The 22721-nt window shown below is 39.7% G+C and overlaps 1 protein-coding gene across 1 annotated transcript in view; it reads right to left on the bottom strand.

Annotated features, from left to right (window-relative positions):
* The window catches only part of LOC131938086 (diacylglycerol kinase delta), a 173844-nt gene that overhangs the window by 81600 nt on the left and 69523 nt on the right, over positions 1 to 22721 (bottom strand). Inside the window, exons 9-18 of the mRNA XM_059295982.1 lie at positions 21601 to 21780; positions 20090 to 20172; positions 18966 to 19074; positions 17200 to 17339; positions 16178 to 16235; positions 6272 to 6366; positions 5250 to 5409; positions 3186 to 3269; positions 2416 to 2503; positions 1205 to 1357 (exon numbers count right to left, since the gene is read on the bottom strand). Coding sequence (XP_059151965.1) covers positions 1205 to 1357; positions 2416 to 2503; positions 3186 to 3269; positions 5250 to 5409; positions 6272 to 6366; positions 16178 to 16235; positions 17200 to 17339; positions 18966 to 19074; positions 20090 to 20172; positions 21601 to 21780 — 1150 coding nt within the window. The remainder of the gene's footprint in view (positions 1 to 1204; positions 1358 to 2415; positions 2504 to 3185; positions 3270 to 5249; positions 5410 to 6271; positions 6367 to 16177; positions 16236 to 17199; positions 17340 to 18965; positions 19075 to 20089; positions 20173 to 21600; positions 21781 to 22721) is intronic.

The raw sequence follows: 22721 nt of genomic DNA, 5'->3' as shown, positions 1-22721 counted from the left end.
CTTGACTTAAGTACTGTAAAACTCCATTACTTGACTTAAGTACTGTAAAACTCCATTACTTGACTTAAGTACTGTAAAACTCCATTACTTGACTTAAGTACTGTAAAACTCCATTACTTGACTTAAGTACTGTAAAACTCCATTACTTGACTTAAGTACTGTAAAACTCCATTACTTGACTTAAGTACTGTAAAACTCCATTACTTGACTTAAGTACTGTAAAACTCCATTACTTGACTTAAGTACTGTAAAACTCCATTACTTGACTTAAGTACTGTAAAACTCCATTACTTGACTTAAGTACTGTAAAACTCCATTACTTGACTTAAGTACTGTAAAACTCCATTACTTGACTTAAGTACTGTAATACTCCATTACTTGACTTAAGTACTGTAAAACTCCATTACAATAGGAATATATAGAATTTTCCTAATTTTTAAAACTTTGTAAAAATGGGCAAATGTCAAAAATTGGTGATAAATTTAGAAAAAAAAAATGAAATCAGCAAGGGATTTAGACCTGAAACAGAAAAATGGGATTTCTCCTAATAATCAGAAAAGTCATATCCCTGTATTTTGTTTTTTTTGCCTTTAGGTCACCCCCTAAATGGTGTCACCAGGTGCGGTCTGCACCCCCAACACCCACCCCCCCCCCCTCTCGCTAAGCAGAGATGTAAGGTCAGTCAGTGTGGCAAACATACCATAAGATTCCAGACCAGTGCTGGAAACTGGAATGATGTCCTCAGTAAGGTCAGTCAGTGTGGCAAACATACCAGAAGATTCCAGACCAGTGCTGGAAACTGGAATGATGTCCTCAGTAAGGTCAGTCAGTGGGGCAAACATACCATAAGATTCCAGACCAGTGCTGGAAACTGGAATGATGTCCTCAGTAAGGTCAGTCAGTGGGGCAAACATACCATAAGATTCCAGACCAGTGCTGGAAACTGGAATGATGTCCTCAGTAAGGTCAGTCAGTGGGGCAAACATACCAGAAGATTCCAGACCAGTGCTGGAAACTGGAATGATGTCCTCAGTAAGGTCAGTCAGTGGGGCAAACATACCATAAGATTCCAGACCAGTGCTGGAAACTGGAATGATGTCCTCAGTAAGGTTAGTCAGTGTGGCAAACATACCATAAGATTCCAGACCAGTGCTGGAAACTGGAATGATGTCCTCAGTAAGGTCAGTCAGTGTGGCAAACATACCATAAGATTCCAGACCAGTGCTGGAGACTGGAATGATGTCCTCAGAGAAAACAGAAAAACTTGGTGCTGAACGCGAGGCTTCATTGGCTTTAATCATGGAGGTCATAGGAATCTTCTCAAACTCAATTGTCTGGGCATTTTGTTCATCAACAGCTGGAAAAAAAACACCGGCATTTTTTTCAGGCAATATTAATGCAAGAAAATGGTTAGCTAGTTCTTGAAGAAAATGTTTTTAAATTTGAAGCATCAAATTTTTTTTAATGACAGGTACAACTTGAGATAACATTTAGTACTAGCTCTGTATGCTCAATAATTTGTCAGACAGCTTTTTTTAAACTGTTAGTGTTAGTTAGCCTACCTCGCTCTGTATGCTCAATAATTTGTCAGACAGCTTTTTTTAAACTGTTAGTGTTAGTTAGCCTACCTCGCTCTGTATGCTCAATAATTTGTCAGACAGCTTTTTTAAACTGTTAGTGTTAGTTAGCCTACCTCGCTCTGTATGCTCAATAATTTGTCAGACAGCTTTTTTAAACTGTTAGTGTTAGTTAGCCTACCTCGCTCTGTATGCTCAATAATTTGTCAGACAGCTTTTTTAAACTGTTAGTGTTAGTTAGCCTACCTCGCTCTGTATGCTCAATAATTTGTCAGACAGCTTTTTTTAAACTGTTAGTGTTAGTTAGCCTACCTCGCTCTGTATGCTCAATAATTTGTCAGACAGCTTTTTTAAACTGTTAGTGTTAGTTAGCCTACCTCGCTCTGTATGCTCAATAATTTGTCAGACAGCTTTTTTAAACTGTTAGTGTTAGTTAGCCTACCTCGCTCTGTATGCTCAATAATTTGTCAGACAGCTTTTTTTAAACTGTTAGTGTTAGTTAGCCTACCTCGCTCTGTATGCTCAATAATTTGTCAGACAGCTTTTTTTAAACTGTTAGTGTTAGTTAGCCTACCTCGCTCTGTATGCTCAATAATTTGTCAGACAGCTTTTTTTAAACTGTTAGTGTTAGTTAGCCTACCTCGCTCTGTATGCTCAATAATTTGTCAGACAGCTTTTTTTAAACTGTTAGTGTTAGTTAGCCTACCTCGCTCTGTATGCTCAATAATTTGTCAGACAGCTTTTTTTAAACTGTTAGTGTTAGTTAGCCTACCTCGCTCTGTATGCTCAATAATTTGTCAGACAGCTTTTTTTAAACTGTTAGTGTTAGTTAGCCTACCTCGCTCTGTATGCTCAATAATTTGTCGCACAGCTTTTTTTAAACTATTAGCTCTTGACATTAAAGCTTCTCTAGACTTGAAGACTTGCTGCAAAAAAAATTATTGCATTAGGATAGATAACAAAACAGGCGTTTCAACTTAAATAAACAAGGAAAACATAAATTAAACAGTCTATATTATAATAAATTGACCATGTTTGTCTTATGTCTCAGGTACATAGAGCACAAGTTGACCATGTTTATGTCTCAGGTACATAGAGCACAAGTTGACCATGTTTATGTCTCAGGTACATAGAGCACAAGTTGACCATGTTTATGTCTCAGGTACATAGAGCACAAGTTGACCATGTTTATGTCTCAGGTACATAGAGCACAAGTTGACCATGTTTATGTCTCAGGTACATAGAGCACAAGTTGACCATGTTTGTCTTATGTCTCAGGTACATAGAGCACAAGTTGACCATGTTTATGTCTCAGGTACATAGAGCACAAGTTGACCATGTTTGTCTTATGTCTCAGGTACATAGAGCACAAGTTGACCATGTTTATGTCTCAGGTACATAGAGCACAAGTTGACCATGTTTGTCTTATGTCTCAGGTACATAGAGCACAAGTTGACCATGTTTATGTCTCAGGTCTATCTAATTCAGGTATAATTAACATCTATCTAGGTGTGAATCCTAGACGAGCTTTTCTATAGTAGATTAAGACCTACATCATGTACGCTTAATCTAAAGACATCAACGATTAAATACTAATTGATGACCTACTAATTTGGCAGGAGATGGAAGATAAGATTCCTTGTTGAGAAAAATCTCTCTCTCACAGGTAGAAATAGAGCTGTCTTCTATGATCTAGATCAAAGGAAACAATGGGCATCTGCATATCTATGTATAATGCATAAAGCTAGACTCATGTACACATCAGTAATGTAAGCATAAAGCTAGACTCATGTACACATCAGTAATGTAAGCATAAAGCTAGACTCATGTACACATCACTAATGTAAGCCTACAGCTAGACTCATGTACACATCACTAATGTAAGCCTAAAGCTAGACTCATGTACACATCAGTAATGTAAGCATAAAGCTAGACTCATGTACACATCAGTAATGTAAGCATAAAGCTAGACTCATGTTCACATCAGTAATGTAAGCATAAAGCTAGACTCATGTACACATCAGTAATGTAAGCATAAAGCTAGAGTCATGTACACATCAGTAATGTAAGCATAAAGCTAGACTCATGTACACATCAGTAATGTAAGCATAAAGCTAGACTCATGTACACATCAGTAATGTAAGCATAAAGCTAGACTCATGTACACATCAGTAATGTAAGCATAAAGCTAGACTCATGTACACATCAGTAATGTAAGCATAAAGCTAGACTCATGTTCACATCAGTAATGTAAGCATAAAGCTAGACTCATGTACACATCAGTAATGTAAGCATAAAGCTAGACTCATGTACACATCAGTAATGTAAGCATAAAGCTAGAGTCATGTACACATCACTAATGTAAGCATAAAGCTAGACTCATGTACACATCACTAATGTAAGCATATAGCTAGACTCATGTACACATCAGTAATGTAAGCATAAAGCTAGACTCATGCACACATCACTAATGTAAGCATAAAGCTAGACTCATGTACACATCACTAATGTAAGCATAAAGCTAGACTCATGTACACATCAGTAATGTAAGCTTAAAGCTAGACTCATGTACACATCAGTAATGTAAGCCTAAAGCTAGACTCATGTACACATCAGTAATGTAAGCCTAAAGCTAGACTCATGTACACATCACTAATGTAAGCATAAAGCTAGAGCCATGTACACATCACTAATGTAAGCCTAAAGCTAGACTCATGTACACATCACTAATGTAAGCATAAAGCTAGACTCATGTACACATCAATAATGTAAGCATAAAGCTAAACTCATGTACACATCACTAATGTAAGCATATAGCTAGACTCATGTACACATCACTAATGTAAGCATAAAGCTAGACTCATATACACATCACTAATGTAAGCATAAAGCTAGAGTCATGTACACATCACTAATGTAAGTATATAGCTAGACTCATGTACACATCACTAATGTAAGCATAAAGCTAGACTCATGTACACATCAGTAATGTAAGCATAAAGCTAGACTCATGTACACATCACTAATGTAAGCATAAAGCTAGACTCATGTACACATCACTAATGTAAGCATATAGCTAGACTCATGTACACATCACTAATGTAAGCATAAAGCTAGACTCATGTACACATCACTAATGTAAGCATAAAGCTAGACTCATGTACACATCAGTAATGTAAGCTTAAAGCTAGACTCATGTACACATCACTAATGTAAGCATAAAGCTAGACTCATGTACACATCAGTAATGTAAGCCTAAAGCTAGACTCATGTACACATCACTAATGTAAGCATAAAGCTAGACTCATGTACACATCACTAATGTAAGCATAAAACTAGACTTATGTACACATCACTAATGTAAGCATAAAGCTAGACTCATGTACACATCACAATGTAAGCATATAGCTAGACTCATGTACACATCAGTAATGTAAGCCTTAAAAAATCTACAAATAAATGAACTGGTGACTCTACTAGAACTAGTGACTCCTGGTGACTAAAAGGACTGGTGACTCTACAACTCTACATGGATTACCATTTAACCTTTGATTCTTTAGCTTCCTTAGCTAGTGTGTCTAAAAAATTCTAAATGGACTACCATTTAACCTTTGATTCTTTAGCTTCCTTAGCTAGTGTGTCTAAAAGATTCTAAATGGACTACCATATAACCTTTGATTCTTTAGCTTCCTTAGCTAGTGTGTCTAGAAGACTCTGTAGTTTCTCATTCAACACCTGGAACTGGGGTGCCCTGTTCTCAGCCTCCTTGTCCCCATCCCCATCTTCCTTGCTAACTTTAGCCACAAAAGCTTTCACTGTTTCACATAAGATTCTAGAACAAGATTTGACACATCTACATATTGACATAAGAAATCATCAAACTAATTATGCATATCAAATTAATCACTAATGTGATTGATTGGTCATGTGATTAAGCAGCTCCCTAAGCATCCAAGTACCAGGATGTAATGAGCAAGTGTCTGTCAACCACCCCCCACCTTAGCATCCAAGTACCAGGATGTAATGAGCAAGTGTCTGTCAACCCCCCCCCCCCCCACCTTAGCATCCAAACACCAGGATGTAATGAGCAAGTGTCTGTCAACCCCCCCCCCCCCCACCTCACCTTAGCATCCAAGTACCAGGATGTAATGAGCAAGTGTCTGTCAACCCCCCCCCCCCCCCACCCCACCTTAGCATCCAAGTACCAGGATGTAATGAGCAAGTGTCTGTCAACCCCCACCCACCTTAGCATCCAAGTACCAGGATGTAATGAGCAAGTGTCTGTCAACCCCCCACCCACCCCACCTAGCATCTTAGTACTAGGATGTAATGAGCAAGTGTCTGTCAACCCCTCCCCACCTTAGCATCCAAGTACCAGGATGTAATGAGCAAGTGTCTGTCAAACCCCCCCCCCCCCCCCACCTTAGCATCCAAGTACCAGGATGTAATGAGCAAGTGTCTGTCAACCCCCCACCTTAGCATCCAAGTACCAGGATGTAATGAGCAAGTGTCTGTCAAACCCCCCCCCCCCCCCCCCCACCTTAGCATCCAAGTACCAGGATGTAATGAGCAAGTGTCTGTCAACCCCCCACCTTAGCATCCAAGTACCAGGATGTAATGAGCAAGTGTCTGTCAACCCCCCCCCACCCCCTCCTTGTCTAGAGCTATTTCCCATCTGATTAGAAATTAATTACTTGGCTGATTTAATCACTACTTGGTGATCTTCAGAATGTAAAATTTTGGTCAAATGGTTGGCCATACTATCCTCATATTGTGAAATTGCATCAATCTGAAAAAAAAAATTAAAATTTTGCCCAAATGGTTCACTATACTAAATTTATAATGTAAAATAGCATCAATTTGAAAATTAAGTGCAATTTTTGTGAAGTGGGTTAGGGTTGAGAGTATGTAAGTGTTATTAAATTTCAAAATGGATTTAAAATAAACTTGGTTTATTAGTTAAAAAATTAAGAATGTAATTTGTGGCAATTTTATCGGTTAGTGTATTTGTAATATAATCATTTGAGTCAATGTCCGTAATAGCAAGTGTGGCAAATGGTTTCTGTGGCTAGTGGTTTCTGAAGATTTGTGGCAAGTGGTTTCTGAAGATGTGTGGCAAGTGGTTTCTGAAGATGTGTGGCAAGTGGTTTCTGAGTTTGTATGGTGAGTGGTTTCTGAATATGTGTGGCAAGTGGTTTCTGAGTTTGTGTGGCAAGTGGTTTCTGAAGATGTGTGGCAAGTGGTTTCTGAGTTTGTGTGGTGAGTGGTTTCTGAAGATGTGTGGCAAGTGGTTTCTGAGTTTGTGTGGCAAGTGGTTTCTTAAGATGTGTGGCAAAGTGGTTTCTGAGTTTGTGTGGCAAGTGGTTTCTGAAGATGTGTGGCAAGTGGTTTCTGAGTTTGTGTGGTGAGTGGTTTCTGAAGATGTGTGGCAAGTGGTTTCTGAGTTTGTGTGGTGAGTGGTTTCTGAAGATGTGTGGCAAAGTGGTTTCTGAGTTTGTGTGGTGAGTGGTTTCTGAAGATGTGTGGCAAGTGGTTTCTGAAGATGTGTGGCAAAGTGGTTTCTGAATTTGTGTGGCTAGTGGTTTCTGAAGATGTGTGGCAAGTGGTTTCTGAAGATGTGTGGCAAGTGGTTTCTGAAGATGTGTGGCAAGTGGTTTCTGAGTTTGTGTGGCTAGTGGTTTCTGAAGATTTGTGGCAAGTGGTTTCTGAAGATGTGTGGCAAGTGGTTTCTCAGTTTGTGTGGCAAGTGGTTTCTCAGTTTGTGTGGCAAGTGGTTTCTCAGTTTGTGTGGCAAGGGGTTTCTGAGGATGTGTGGCAAGGGGTTTCTGAGGATGTGTGGCAAGTGGTTTCTGAAGGTGGTTAAGGTTGTGGTGAGGGTTAGGGTTTATGTTTGTGGTTAAGGTTGTGGTGAGGGTTAGGGTTTATGTTTGTGGTTAAGGTTGTGGTTAGGGTTTATGTTTGTGGTTAAGGTTGTGGTGAGGGTTAGGGTTTATGTTTGTGGTTAAGGTTGTGGTGAGGGTTAGGGTTTATGTTTGTGGTTAAGGTTGTGGTTAGGGTTTATGTTTGTGGTTAAGGTTGTGGTGAGGGTTAGGGTTTATGTTTGTGGTTAAGGTTGTGGTGAAGGTTTATGTTTGTGGTTAAGGTTGTGGTGAGGGTTAGGGTTTATGTTTGTGGTTAAGGTTGTGGTCAGGGTTAGGGTTTATGTTTGTGTTTCCATGATTGTTTTTTTTTTAGATGTAGAAGTGCAGGGGAGGGGATAGAAGATTTATGTCTATATTTCTATGTCTTTGGTTGTGATTGGCTGTCGCTAGGGTTAGGTTTAAAGTTAGGCTTAGGGTTATATATATATTTTTTTTTTTGCATATAGACATTAATTGGAATTCAATATATTACCCAACCCTAGGCAGCATCGGGAATGTGATGCTGAATAAACACACAAGTTACAGTTTTTTTGCAGATAAGTTTTTCACAAAAGCCAGTGCTGAGCCTGGCTGTGACAGCTAGTATGGCATAAAAAAATTGATAGTAGCTTAACACTAAGTAAATTAGAGTCCATTAATTTAATTAGTTTATTTAATTAGTTTATTTAATTAGTTTAGTTTTTAACAAGCTTTCTTTCGGCTCAAACTGTTACTCACTTTTTTGGGTTACCATGTCTGTGTGACTTAATTTTTTTTGGGTTACCATGTCTGTGTGACTCAATTTTTTTGGGTTACTTGATTGGGTCACAGATCAGATAAAGTGTGTCTGTGACTCACTTGATTAGGTCACAGATCAGATGTGTCTGTGACTCACTTGATTGGGTCACAGATCAGATAAAGTGTGTCTGTGACTCACTTGATTGGGTCACAGATCAGATAAAGTGTGTCTGTGACTCACTTGATTGGGTCACAGATCAGATAAAGTGTGTCTGTGACTCACTTGATTAGGTCACAGATCAGATGTGTCTGTGACTCACTTGATTGGGTCACAGGCCAGATAAAGTGTGTCTGTGACTCACTTGATTGGGTCACAGATCAAATAAAGTGTGTCTGTGACTCACTTGATTGGGTCACAGATCAAATAAAGTGTGTCTGTGACTCACTTGATTGGGTCACAGATCAGATAAAGTGTGTCTGTGACTCACTTGATTGGGTCACAGATCAGATAAAGTGTGTCTGTGACTCACTTGATTAGGTCACAGATCAGATGTGTCTGTGACTCACTTGATTGGGTCACAGGTCAGATAAAGTGTGTCTGTGACTCACTTGATTGGGTCACAGATCAAATAAAGTGTGTCTGTGACTCACTTGATTGGGTCACAGATCAAATAAAGTGTGTCTGTGACTCACTTGATTGGGTCACAGATCAGATAAAGTGTGTCTGTGACTCACTTGATTGGGTCACAGATCAGATAAAGTGTGTCTGTGACTCACTTGATTGGGTCACAGATCAGATAAAGTGTGTCTGTGACTCACTTGATTGGGTGACAGGTCAGATAAAGTGTGTCTGTGACTCACTTGATTGGGTCACAGATCAGATAAAGTGAGTCTGTGACTCACTTGATTGGGTCACAGGTCAGATAAAGTGTGTCTGTGACTCACTTGATTGGGTGACAGATCAGATGTGTCTGTGACTCACTTGATTGGGTCACAGGTCAGATGTGTCTGTGACTCGCTTGATTGGGTCACAGGTTAGATAAAGTGTGTCTGTGACTCACTTGATTGGGTCACAGATCAAATAAAGTGTGTCTGTGACTCACTTGATTGGGTCACAGATCAAATAAAGTGTGTCTGTGACTCACTTGATTGGGTCACAGATCAGATAAAGTGTGTCTGTGACTCACTTGATTGGGTCACAGATCATATAAAGTGTGTCTGTGACTCACTTGATTGGGTCACAGATCAGATAAAGTGTGTCTGTGACTCACTTGATTGGGTGACAGGTCAGATAAAGTGTGTCTGTGACTCACTTGATTGGGTCACAGATCAGATAAAGTGTGTCTGTGACTCACTTGATTGGGTCACAGGTCAGATAAAGTGTGTCTGTGACTCACTTGATTGGGTCACAGATCAGATAAAGTGTGTCTGTGACTCACTTGATTAGGTCACAGATCAGATGTGTCTGTGACTCACTTGATTGGGTCACAGGTCAGATAAAGTGTGTCTGTGACTCACTTGATTGGGTCACAGATCAGATAAAGTGTGTCTGTGACTCACTTGATTAGGTCACAGATCAGATGTGTCTGTGACTCACTTGATTGGGTCACAGGTCAGATAAAGTGTGTCTGTGACTCACTTGATTGGGTCACAGATCAAGTAAAGTGTGTCTGTGACTCACTTGATTGGGTCACAGATCAAATAAAGTGTGTCTGTGACTCACTTGATTGGGTCACAGATCAGATAAAGTGTGTCTGTGACTCACTTGATTGGGTCACAGATCAGATAAAGTGTGTCTGTGACTCACTTGATTAGGTCACAGATCAGATGTGTCTGTGACTCACTTGATTGGGTCACAGGTCAGATAAAGTGTGTCTGTGACTCACTTGATTGGGTCACAGATCAAATAAAGTGTGTCTGTGACTCACTTGATTGGGTCACAGATCAAATAAAGTGTGTCTGTGACTCACTTGATTGGGTCACAGATCAGATAAAGTGTGTCTGTGACTCACTTGATTGGGTCACAGATCAGATAAAGTGTGTCTGTGACTCACTTGATTGGGTCACAGATCAGATAAAGTGTGTCTGTGACTCACTTGATTAGGTCACAGATCAGATGTGTCTGTGACTCACTTGATTGGGTCACAGGTCAGATAAAGTGTGTCTGTGACTCACTTGATTGGGTCACAGATCAAATAAAGTGTGTCTGTGACTCACTTGATTGGGTCACAGATCAAATAAAGTGTGTCTGTGACTCACTTGATTGGGTCACAGATCAGATAAAGTGTGTCTGTGACTCACTTGATTGGGTCACAGATCAGATAAAGTGTGTCTGTGACTCACTTGATTAGGTCACAGATCAGATGTGTCTGTGACTCACTTGATTGGGTCACAGGTCAGATAAAGTGTGTCTGTGACTCACTTGATTGGGTCACAGATCAAATAAAGTGTGTCTGTGACTCACTTGATTGGGTCACAGATCAAATAAAGTGTGTCTGTGACTCACTTGATTGGGTCACAGATCAGATAAAGTGTGTCTGTGACTCACTTGATTGGGTCACAGATCAGATAAAGTGTGTCTGTGACTCACTTGATTGGGTCACAGATCAGATAAAGTGTGTCTGTGACTCACTTGATTGGGTCACAGGTCAGATAAAGTGTGTCTGTGACTCACTTGATTGGGTGACAGATCAGATGTGTCTGTGACTCACTTGATTGGGTCACAGGTCAGATGTGTCTGTGACTCGCTTGATTGGGTCACAGGTTAGATAAAGTGTGTCTGTGACTCACTTGATTGGGTCACAGATCAAATAAAGTGTGTCTGTGACTCACTTGATTGGGTCACAGATCAAATAAAGTGTGTCTGTGACTCACTTGATTGGGTCACAGATCAGATAAAGTGTGTCTGTGACTCACTTGATTGGGTCACAGATCAGATAAAGTGTGTCTGTGACTCACTTGATTGGGTCACAGATCAGATAAAGTGTGTCTGTGACTCACTTGATTGGGTGACAGGTCAGATAAAGTGTGTCTGTGACTCACTTGATTGGGTCACAGATCAGACAAAGTGTGTCTGTGACTCACTTGATTGGGTCACAGGTCAGATAAAGTGTGTCTGTGACTCACTTGATTGGGTGACAGATCAGATGTGTCTGTGACTCACTTGATTGGGTCACAGGTCAGATGTGTCTGTGACTCGCTTGATTGGGTCACAGATCAGATAAAGTGTGTCTGTGACTCACTTGATTGGGTCACAGATCAGATAAAGTGTGTCTGTGACTCACTTGATTGGGTCACAGATCAGATAAAGTGTGTCTGTGACTCACTTGATTGGGTCACAGGTCAGATAAAGTGTGTCTGTGACTCACTTGATTGGGTCACAGGTCAGATAAAGTGTGTCTGTGACTCACTTGATTGGGTCACAGATCAGATAAAGTGTGTCTGTGACTCACTTGATTGGGTCACAGGTCAGATAAAGTGTGTCTGTGACTCACTTGATTGGGTGACAGGTCAGATAAAGTGTGTCTGTGACTCACTTGATTGGGTCACAGGTCAGATAAAGTGTGTCTGTGACTCACTTGATTGGGTCACAGATAAGATGTGTCTGTGACTCACTTGATTGGGTCACAGATCAGATGTGTCTGTGACTCACTTGATTGAGTCACAGATCAGATAAAGTGTGTCTGTGACTCACTTGATTGGGTCACAGATCAGATGTGTCTGTGACTCACTTGATTGAGTCACAGATCAGATAAAGTGTGTCTGTGACTCACTTGATTGGGTCACAGATCAGATAAAGTGTGTCTGTGACTCACTTGATTGGGTCACAGATCAGATAAAGTGTGTCTGTGACTCACTTGATTGAGTCACAGATCAGATAAAGTGTGTCTGTGACTCACTTGATTGGGTCACAGGTCAGATAAAGTGTGTCTGTGACTCACTTGATTGGGTCACAGATCAGATGTGTCTGTGACTCACTTGATTGGGTCACAGATCAGATAAAGTGTGTCAGTGACTCACTTGATTGGGTCACAGATCAGATAAAGTGTGTCTGTGACTCACTTGATTGGGTCACAGATCAGATGTGTCTGTGACTCACTTGATTGGGTCACAGATCAGATAAAGTGTGTCTGTGACTCACTTGATTGGGTCACAGATCAGATAAAGTGTGTCTGTGACTCACTTGATTGGGTCACAGATCAGATAAAGTGTGTCTGTGACTCACTTGATTGGGTGACAGGTCAGATAAAGTGTGTCTGTGACTCACTTGATTGGGTCACAGATCAGATAAAGTGTGTCTGTGACTCACTTGATTGGGTGACAGGTCAGATAAAGTGTGTCTGTGACTCACTTGATTGGGTCACAGATCAGATAAAGTGTGTCTGTGACTCACTTGATTGGGTCACAGGTCAGATAAAGTGTGTCTGTGACTCACTTGATTGGGTCACAGATCAGATAAAGTGTGTCTGTGACTCACTTGATTGGGTCACAGGTCAGATAAAGTGTGTCTGTGACTCACTTGATTGGGTGACAGATCAGATGTGTCTGTGACTCACTTGATTGGGTCACAGGTCAGATGTGTCTGTGACTCGTTTGATTGGGTCACAGATCAGATAAAGTGTGTCTGTGACTCACTTGATTGGGTCACAGATCAGATAAAGTGTGTCTGTGACTCACTTGATTGGGTCACAGATCAGATAAAGTGTGTCTGTGACTCACTTGATTGGGTCACAGATCAGATAAAGTGTGTCTGTGACTCACTATATTGAGTCACAGATCAGATGTGTCTGTGACTCACTTGATTGGGTCACAGGTCAGATATGATGTTTAAGAAGTTAAATTAGCAACAAAAAATATATGAATATAATTCTATGAAACTACCAAAGGGTTACTAACAAGGATGACCACACTATAAGCTAAAGTCATGAAATATTTAAACATTTTCTTCTTTTCATTTGTTTTATTCATCAGGCCTTTTGTGAGCCCATTCTATGGGAGCCAATATGTTGTGAGTCTGTTTGAGCCCATTCTATGGGAGCCAATATGTTGTGAGTCTGTTTGAGCCAATTCTATGGGAGCCAATATGTTGTGAGTCTGTTTGAGCCAATTCTATGGGAGCCAATATGTTGTGAGTCTGTTTGAGCCAATTCTATGGGAGCCAATATGTTGTGAGTCTGAGCCAATTCAATGGGAGCCAATATGTTGTGAGTCTGTTTGAGCCAATTCTATGGGAGCCAATATATTGTGAGTCTGTTTGAGCCAATTCTATGGGAGCCAATATGTTGTGAGTCTGTTTGAGCCAATTCAATGGGAGCCAATATGTTGTGAGTCTGAGCCAATTCAATGGGAGCCAATATGTTGTGAGTCTGAGCCAATTCTATGGGAGCCAATATGTTGTGAGTCTGTTTGAGCCAATTCTATGGGAGCCAATATGTTGTGAGTCTGTTTGAGCCAATTCTATTGGAGCCAATATGTTGTGAGTCTGAGCCAATTCAATGGGAGCCAATATGTTGTGAGTCTGAGCCAATTCAATGGGAGCCAATATGTTGTGAGTCTGAGCCAATTCAATGGGAGCCAATATTTTGTGAGTCTGTTTGAGCCAATTCAATGGGAGCCAATATGTTGTGAGTCTGTTTGAGCCAATTCAATGGGAGCCAATATGTTGTGAGTCTGTTTGAGCCAATTCTATGGGAGCCAATATGTTGTGAGTCTGTTTGAGCCAATTCAATGGGAGCCAATATGTTGTGAGTCTGAGCCAATTCTATGGGAGCCAATATGTTGTGAGTCTGAGCCAATTCAATGGGAGCCAATATGTTGTGAGTCTGTTTGAGCCAATTCTATGGGAGTCAATATATTGTGAGTCTGTTTGAGCCAATTCTATGGGAGCCAATATGTTGTGAGTCTGAGCCAATTCTATGGGAGCCAATATGTTGTGAGTCTGTTTGAGCCAATTCTATTGGAGCCAATATGTTGTGAGTCTGTTTGAGCTAATTCTATGGGAGCCAATATGTTGTGAGTCTGTTTGAGCCAATTCTATGGGAGCCAATATGTTGTGAGTATGTTTGAGCCAATTCTATGGGAGCCAATATGTTGTGAGTCTGTTTGAGCCAATTCTATGGGAGCCAATATGTTGTGAGTCTGTTTGAGCCAATTCTATGGGAGCCAATATGTTGTGAGTCTGTTTGAGCCAATTCTATGGGAGCCAATATGTTGTGAGTCTGTTTGAGCCAATTCTATGGGAGCCAATATGTTGTATGTTTGAGCCAATTCTATGGGAGCCAATATGTTGTGAGTATGTTTGAGCCAATTCTATGGGAGCCAATATGTTGTGAGTCTGTTTGAGCCAATTCTATGGGAGCCAATATGTTGTGAGTCTGAGCCAATTCTATGGGAGCCAATATGTTGTGAGTCTGTTTGAGCCAATTCTATGGGAGCCAATATGTTGTGAGTCTGTTTGAGCCAATTCTATGGGAGCCAATATGTTGTGAGTCTGAGCCAATTCTATGGGAGCCAATATGTTGTGAGTCTGTTTGAGCCAATTCTATGGGAGCCAATATGTTGTGAGTCTGTTTGAGCCAATTCTATTGGAGCCAATATGTTGTGAGTCTGTTTGAGCCAATTCTATTGGAGCCAATATGTTGTGAGTATGTTTGAGCCAATTCTATGGGAGCCAATATGTTGTGAGTATGTTTGAGCCAATTCTATGGGAGCCAATATGTTGTGAGTATGTTTGAGCCAATTCTATGGGAGCCAATATGTTGTGAGTCTGTTTGAGCCAATTCTATGGGCGCCAATATGTTGTGAGTCTGTTTGAGCCAATTCTATGGGAGCCAATATGTTGTGAGTCTGTTTGAGCCAATTCTATGGGAGCCAATATGTTGTGAGTCTGTTTGAGCCATTTCTATGGGAGCCAATATGTTGTGAGTCTGAGCCAATTCAATGGGAGCCAATATGTTGTGAGTCTGAGCCAATTCAATGGGAGCCAATATTTTGTGAGTCTGTTTGAGCTAATTCTATGGGAGCCAATATGTTGTGAGTCTGTTTGAGCCAATTCTATGGGAGCCAATATGTTGTGAGTCTGTTTGAGCCAATTCTATGGGAGCCAATATGTTGTGAGTCTGTTTGAGCCAATTCTATGGGAACCAATATGTTGTGAGTCTGAGCCAATTCAATGGGAGCCAATATGTTGTGAGTCTGTTTGAGCCAATTCAATGGGAGCCAATATGTTGTGAGTCTGTTTGAGCCAATTCAATGGGAGCCAATATGTTGTGAGTCTGAGCCAATTCAATGGGAGCCAATATGTTGTGAGTCTGTTTGAGCCAATGCTATGGGAGCCAATATGTTGTGAGTCTGTTTGAGCCAATTCTATGGGAGCCAATATGTTGTGAGTCTGAGCCAATTCAATGGGAGCCAATATGTTGTGAGTCTGTTTGAGCCAATTCTATGGGAGCCAATATGTTGTGAGTCTGAGCCAATTCAATGGGAGCCAATATGTTGTGAGTCTGAGCCAATTCAATGGGAGCCAATATGTTGTGAGTCTGAGCCAATTCAATGGGAGCCAATATGTTGTGAGTCTGAGCCAATTCAATGGGAGCCAATATGTTTTGAGACTGAGCCAATTCAATGGGAGCCAATATGTTTTGAGACTGAGCCAATTCAATGGGAACTGATTTGTCCTTTTATCGAGGCCAAGCTGAATGAGTGGTTTTGTCTTGGGCCGATTTCTTGAAGTTGTTTTGATGGAAGTATTTATATGCCCTTGTGATGGAGTCAATAAATACTTCCCTACCCTATTGTATTACAGTGGATCATGTTTTTGTGATTGATAAAATAAATACTTCCCTACCCCTGCACCATTGTATTACAGTGGATCATGTTTTTGTGATTGATAAAATAAATACTTCCCTACCCCATTGTATTACAGTGGATTATGTTTTTGTGATTGATAAAATAATGACTAACCTGTAGAGACAACTTTCTAGGTGGTGGCATATTGCCTTCATAGGCCATAATGCTCCATCTGAAAAAAAGATCTACCTGAGATTACCAACCACACCTGATTTAAATAAACAAGATCTACCTGACATTACCAACCACACCTGATTTAAATAAACAAGATCTACCTGAGATTACCAACCACACCTGATTTAAATAAACAAGATCTACCTGAGATTACCAACCACACCTGATTTAATTAAACAAGATCTACCTGACATTACCAAACACACCTGATTTAAATAAACAAGATCTAACTAACTTGACCAACCACACCTGATTTAAATAAACAAGATCTAACTAACTTGACCAACCACACCTGATTTAAATAAACAAGATCTACCTGAGATTACCAACCACACCTGATTTAAATAAACAAGATCTAACTAACTTGACCAACCACACCTGATTTAAATAAACGAGATCTACCTGACATTACCAACCACACCTGATTTAAATAAACAAGATCTACCTGAGATTACCAACCACACCTGATTTAAATAAACAAGATCTACCTGAGATAACCAACCACACCTGATTTAAATAAACAAGATCTACCTGACATTACCAACCACACCTGATTTAAATAAACAAGATCTACCTGACATTACCAACCACACCTGATTTAAATAAACAAGATCTACCTGAGATTACCAACCTCACCTGATTTAAATAAACAAGATCTAACTAACTTGACCAACCACACCTGATTTAAATAAACAAGATCTAACTAACTTGACCAACCACACCTGATTTAAATAAACAAGATCTACCTGACATTACCAACCACACCTGATTTAAATAAACAAGATCTACCTGAGATTACCAACCACACCTGATTTAAATAAACAAGATCTAACTAACTTGACCAACCACACCTGATTTAAATAAACAAGATCTACCTGACATTACCAACCACACCTGATTTAAATAAACAAGATCTAACTAACTTGACCAACCACACCTGATTTAATTAAACAAGATCTTACCTGTCCAACATTTTGATCTGTGCATGTTCTAGACGTTCTAAGGCTCCAGGTAATTGTGTATCATCATCAAAGGTGGATCCCCACCCCAAAACTCTTGCCAGATCATTACCTGTGCCAAAAGGCAGCACACCAACTTGGCACTGAGGAATAAACATTTTAGACTTGGAATACACCTGTAAAATACATCTACTAAACATTTTAGACTTGGAATACACCTGTAAAATACATCTACTAAACATTTTAGACTTGGAATACACTTGTATAATAGGTTGATTTTAAAATGAAAGTTACTGAAAATAAAGAGTATTCTGTTAGTAAAGTGGTACTAACCCTGTAGAAAAACAATAGATTTCAACTGCACAAACATACTGATATGGTATACAAGTGACAGTACTAAACAAGGGTTGAAGACATACAAACATACTGATATGGTATACAAGTGACAGTACTAAACAGGGGTTGAAGACATACAAACATACTGATATGGTATACAAGTGACAGTACTAAACAGGGGTTGAAGACATACAAACATACTGATATGGTATACAAGTGACAGTACTAAACAGGGGTTGAAGACATACAAATATACTGATATGGTATACAAGTGACAGTACTAAACAGGGGTTGAAGACACAAGTATTAGAGGGTGGGGTTTAAGACATCAGTATTAGAGGGTGGGGTTTAAGACATCAGTATTAGAGGGTGGGGTTTAAGACATCAGTATTAGAGGGTGGGGTTTAAGACATCAGTATTAGAGGGTGGGGTTTAAGACATCAGTATTAGAGGGTGGGGTTTAAGACATCAGTATTAGAGGGTGGGGTTTAAGACATCAGTATTAGAGGGTGGGGTTTAAGACATCAGTATTAGAGGGTGGGGTTTAAGACATCAGTATTAGAGGGTGGGGTTTAAGACATCAGTATTAGAGGGTGGGGTTTAAGACATCAGTATTAGAGGGTGGGGTTTAAGACATCAGTATTAGAGGGTGGGGTTTAAGACATCAGTATTAGACTAATGTGACAGCAATAGGTTTTTACACAATTCAAATGTGACAGCTATAGGTTTTTACACAATTCTAATGTGACAGCTATAGGTTTTTACACAATTCTAATGTGACAGCTATAGGTTTTTACACAATTCTAATGTGACAGCTATAGGTTTTTACACAATTCTAATGTGACAGCTATAGGTTTTTACACAATTCTAATGTGACAGCTATAGGTTTTTACACAATTCAAATGTGACAGCTATAGGTTTTTACGCAATTCAAATGTGACAGCTATAGGTTTTTACACAATTCAAATGTGACAGCTATAGGTTTTTACACAATTCAAATATGACAGCTATAGGTTTTTACACAATTCAAATATGACAGCTATAGGTTTTTACACAATTCAAATGTGACAGGTATAGGTTTTTACACAATTCTAATGTGACAGCAATAGGTTTTTACACAATTGAAATGTGAAAGCAATAGGTTTTTAAACAATTCTAATGTGACAGCAATAGGTTTTTACACAATTCTAATGTGACAGCAATAGGTTTTTACACAATTCAAATGTGAAAGAAAGTGGTTTTTATACTATTCTAATGTGACGGCAATAGGTTTTTACACAATTCTAATGTGACGGCAATAGGTTTTTACACAATTCTAATGTGACAGCTATAGGTTTTTACACAATTCAAATGTGAAAACAATAGGTTTTTACACAATTCTAATGTGACGGCAATAGGTCCATAAGTGTAAGTAAAATAGACAATCAACTAACCTGCCTATGTAGATCCAGTTTATCTATCTCAGACAAAACCCATCCAACACTACCATCACCACCACATATCAGAATACGGAATGAATCAAATCGTTGAAAAAGTTTTAACCTGAAATATCAATTGACATATTTAAGTGAATCAAGATAAAAAGTTATTCAATTTCAGACAAAAAGGTTTGTTTTGTTTTCTAACTGTATAAAACTTACCCTGGAAAAGGTTTTCTAACTGTATAAAACTTACCCTGCAAAAGGTTTTCTAACTGTATAAAACTTACCCTGCAAAAGGTTTTCTAACTGCATAAAACTTACCCCGGAAAAGGTTTTCTAACTGCATAAAACTTACACTGGAAAAGAAATTTTAACTGTATAAAACTTACCCCGGAAAAGGTTTTCTAACTGCATAAAACTTACACTGGAAAAGAAATTTTAACTGTATAAAACTTACCCCGGAAAAGGTTTTCTAACTGCATAAAACTTACACTGGAAAAGAAATTTTAACTGTATAAAACTTACCCCGGAAAAGGTTTTCTAACTGCATAAAACTTACACTGGAAAAGAAATTTTAACTGTATAAAACTTACCCCGGAAAAGGTTTTCTAACTGCATAAAACTTACACTGGAAAAGAAATTTTAACTGTATAAAACTTACCGCGGAAAAGGTTTTCTAACTGCATAAAACTTACACTGGAAAAGAAATTTTAACTGTATAAAACTTACCCCGGAAAAGGTTTTCTAACTGCATAAAACTTACACTGGAAAAGAAATTTTAACTGTATAAAACTTACCCCGGAAAAGGTTTTCTAACTGCATAAAACTTACACTGGAAAAGAAATTTTAACTGTATAAAACTTACCCCGGAAAAGGTTTTCTAACTGCATAAAACTTACACTGGAAAAGAAATTTTAACTGTATAAAACTTACCCCGGAAAAGGTTTTCTAACTGCATAAAACTTACACTGGAAAAGAAATTTTAACTGTATAAAACTTATCCCGGAAAAGGTTTTCTAACTGCATAAAACTTACACTGGAAAAGAAATTTTAACTGTATAAAACTTACCCCGGAAAAGGTTTTCTAACTGCATTAAACTTACACTGGAAAAGAAATTTTACTGTATAAAACTTACCCCGGAAAAGGCCCTCCATTCATGAGGTCAAACACTTGGGCAGGGTTGAGTAACTGTTTAAATCTTCTTAGAAATTTGACACCCTGACATAAGTTCAATAATAGCAAATATTAACAAATTTACCAATGTAAGTAAATATATAGCAGATGATGGTTAACAAAATGTGATGGTTAACCAAATGTGATGGTTAACCAAATGTGATGGTTAACCAGATGTGATGGTTAACCAAATGTGATGGTTAACAAAATGTGATGGTTAACAAAATGTGATGGTTAACAAAATGTGATGGTTAACAAAATGTGGTGGTTAACAAAATGTGATGGTTAACCAAATGTGATGGTTAACAAAATGTGATGGTTAACAAAATGTGATGGTTAACAAAAAGTGATGGTTAACCAAATGAGATGGTTAACCAAATGAGATGGTTAACAAAATGTGATGGTTAACAAAATGTGATGGTTAACCAAATGTGATGGTTAACATGCCCACATACCAGCCAGCTATACTTGCCCACATACCAGCCAGCCATATGTGTCCACATACCAGCCAGCCATACTTGTCCACATACCAGCAAGCCATATGTGTCCACATACCAGCCAGCCATACTTGCCCACATACCAGCCAGCCATACTTGCCCACATACCAGCCTGCCATACTTGTCCACATACCAGCCAGCTATACTTGTCCACATACCAGCCAGCCATACTTGCCCACATACCAGCCAGCCATATGTGTCCACATACCAGCCAGCTATACTTGTCCACATACCAGCCAGCCATATTTGCCCACATACCAGCCAGCCATACTTGTCCACATACCAGCCAGCCATATGTGTCCACATACCAGCCAGCCATACTTGCCCACATACCAGCCAGCCATACTTGCCCACATACCAGCCAGCCATACTTGTCCACATACCAGCCAGCCATACTTGCCCACATACCAGCCAGCCATATTAGCCCACATACCAGCCAGCCATACTTGCCCACATACCAGCCAGCCATATGTGTCCACATACCAGCCATACGTGTCCACATACCAGCCAGCCATACTTGCCCACATACCAGCCAGCCATACTTGCCCACATACCAGCCAGCCATACTTGCCCACATACCAGCCAGCCATACTTGCCCACATTCCAGCCAGCCATATGTGCCCACATACCAGCCAGCTATACTTGCCCACATACCAGCCAGCCATACTTGCCCACATACCAGCCAGCCATACTTGCCCACATTCCAGCCAGCCATACTTGCCCACATACCAGCCAGCCATATGTGTCCACATACCAGCCAGCCATACTTGTCCACATACCAGCCAGCCATACTTGTCCACATACCAGCCAGCCATATGTGCCCACATACCAGCCAGCTATAATTGCCCACATACCAGCCAGCCATATGTGTCCACATACCAGCCAGCCATACTTGTCCACATACCAGCCAGCCATACTTGCCCACATACCATCCAGCCATACTTGCCCACATAAAACCACGGATATTGTCCAGTACCTGATTGTCTCCACTTTTGGTATTGACATATACCAATAAAGGGGAGGTACCCTGGGGTCTCCTCCCCTCCCAGTAGCCATCACTATCAATGGATGAAATAGCAGTTGGAGGAAGAATAGACACACGACACTGGCCTAAAGGACACTTTTTACTCATCTGATCTTTACATAAACTGTGAACCTGTTACAAATACACAATAATTACATGCATGGCTCTTTAACAAACATGGCTCTAAAGGTTATACGAACATGGCTCTTTAACAAACATGGCTCCAAAGGTTATACGAACATGGCTCTTTAACAAACATGGCTCCAAAGGTTATACGAACATGGCTCTTTAACAAACATGGCTCCAAAGGTTATACGAACATGGCTCTTTAACAAACATGGCTCTAAAGGTTATACGAACATGGCTCTTTAACAAACATGGCTCTAAAGGTTATACGAACATGGCTCTTTAACAAACATGGCTCTAAAGGTTATACGAACATGGCTCTTTAACAAACATGGCTCTAAAGGTTATACGAACATGGCTCTTTAACAAACATGGCTCTAAAGGTTATACGAACATGGCTCTTTAACAAACATGGCTCTAAAGGTTATACGAACATGGCTCTTTAACAAACATGGCTCCAAAGGTTATACGAACATGGCTCTTTAACAAACATGGCTCTAAAGGTTATACGAACATGGCTCTTTAACAAACATGGCTCTAAAGGTTATACGAACATGGCTCTTTAACAAACATGACTCTAAAGGTTATACGAACATCGCTCTTTAACAAACATGGCTCTAAGGGTTATACGAACATGGCTCTTTAACAAACATGGCTCTAAAGGTTATACGAACATGGCTCTTTAACAAACATGGCTCTAAAGGTTATACGAACATCGCTCTTTAACAAACATGGCTCTAAGGGTTATACGAACATGGCTCTTTAACAAACATGGCTCTAAAGGTTATACGAACATGGCTCTTTAACAAACATGGCTCTAAGGGTTATACGAACATGGCTCTTTAACAAACATAGCTCTAAAGGTTATACGAACATGGCTCTTTAAGGGGATATTCGCAGCTTTTTTCTATTATTTACAATTTAAGATCTAAAGCCTTTGAATACTA

This window comes from Physella acuta, unplaced genomic scaffold (assembly GCF_028476545.2).
Source record: "Physella acuta isolate Inbredline_101_S28 unplaced genomic scaffold, ASM2847654v3 ptg000233l, whole genome shotgun sequence".
Classification (NCBI taxonomy): domain Eukaryota; kingdom Metazoa; phylum Mollusca; class Gastropoda; family Physidae; genus Physella; species Physella acuta.
This window is presented reverse-complemented; position numbering and strand designations above follow the sequence as displayed.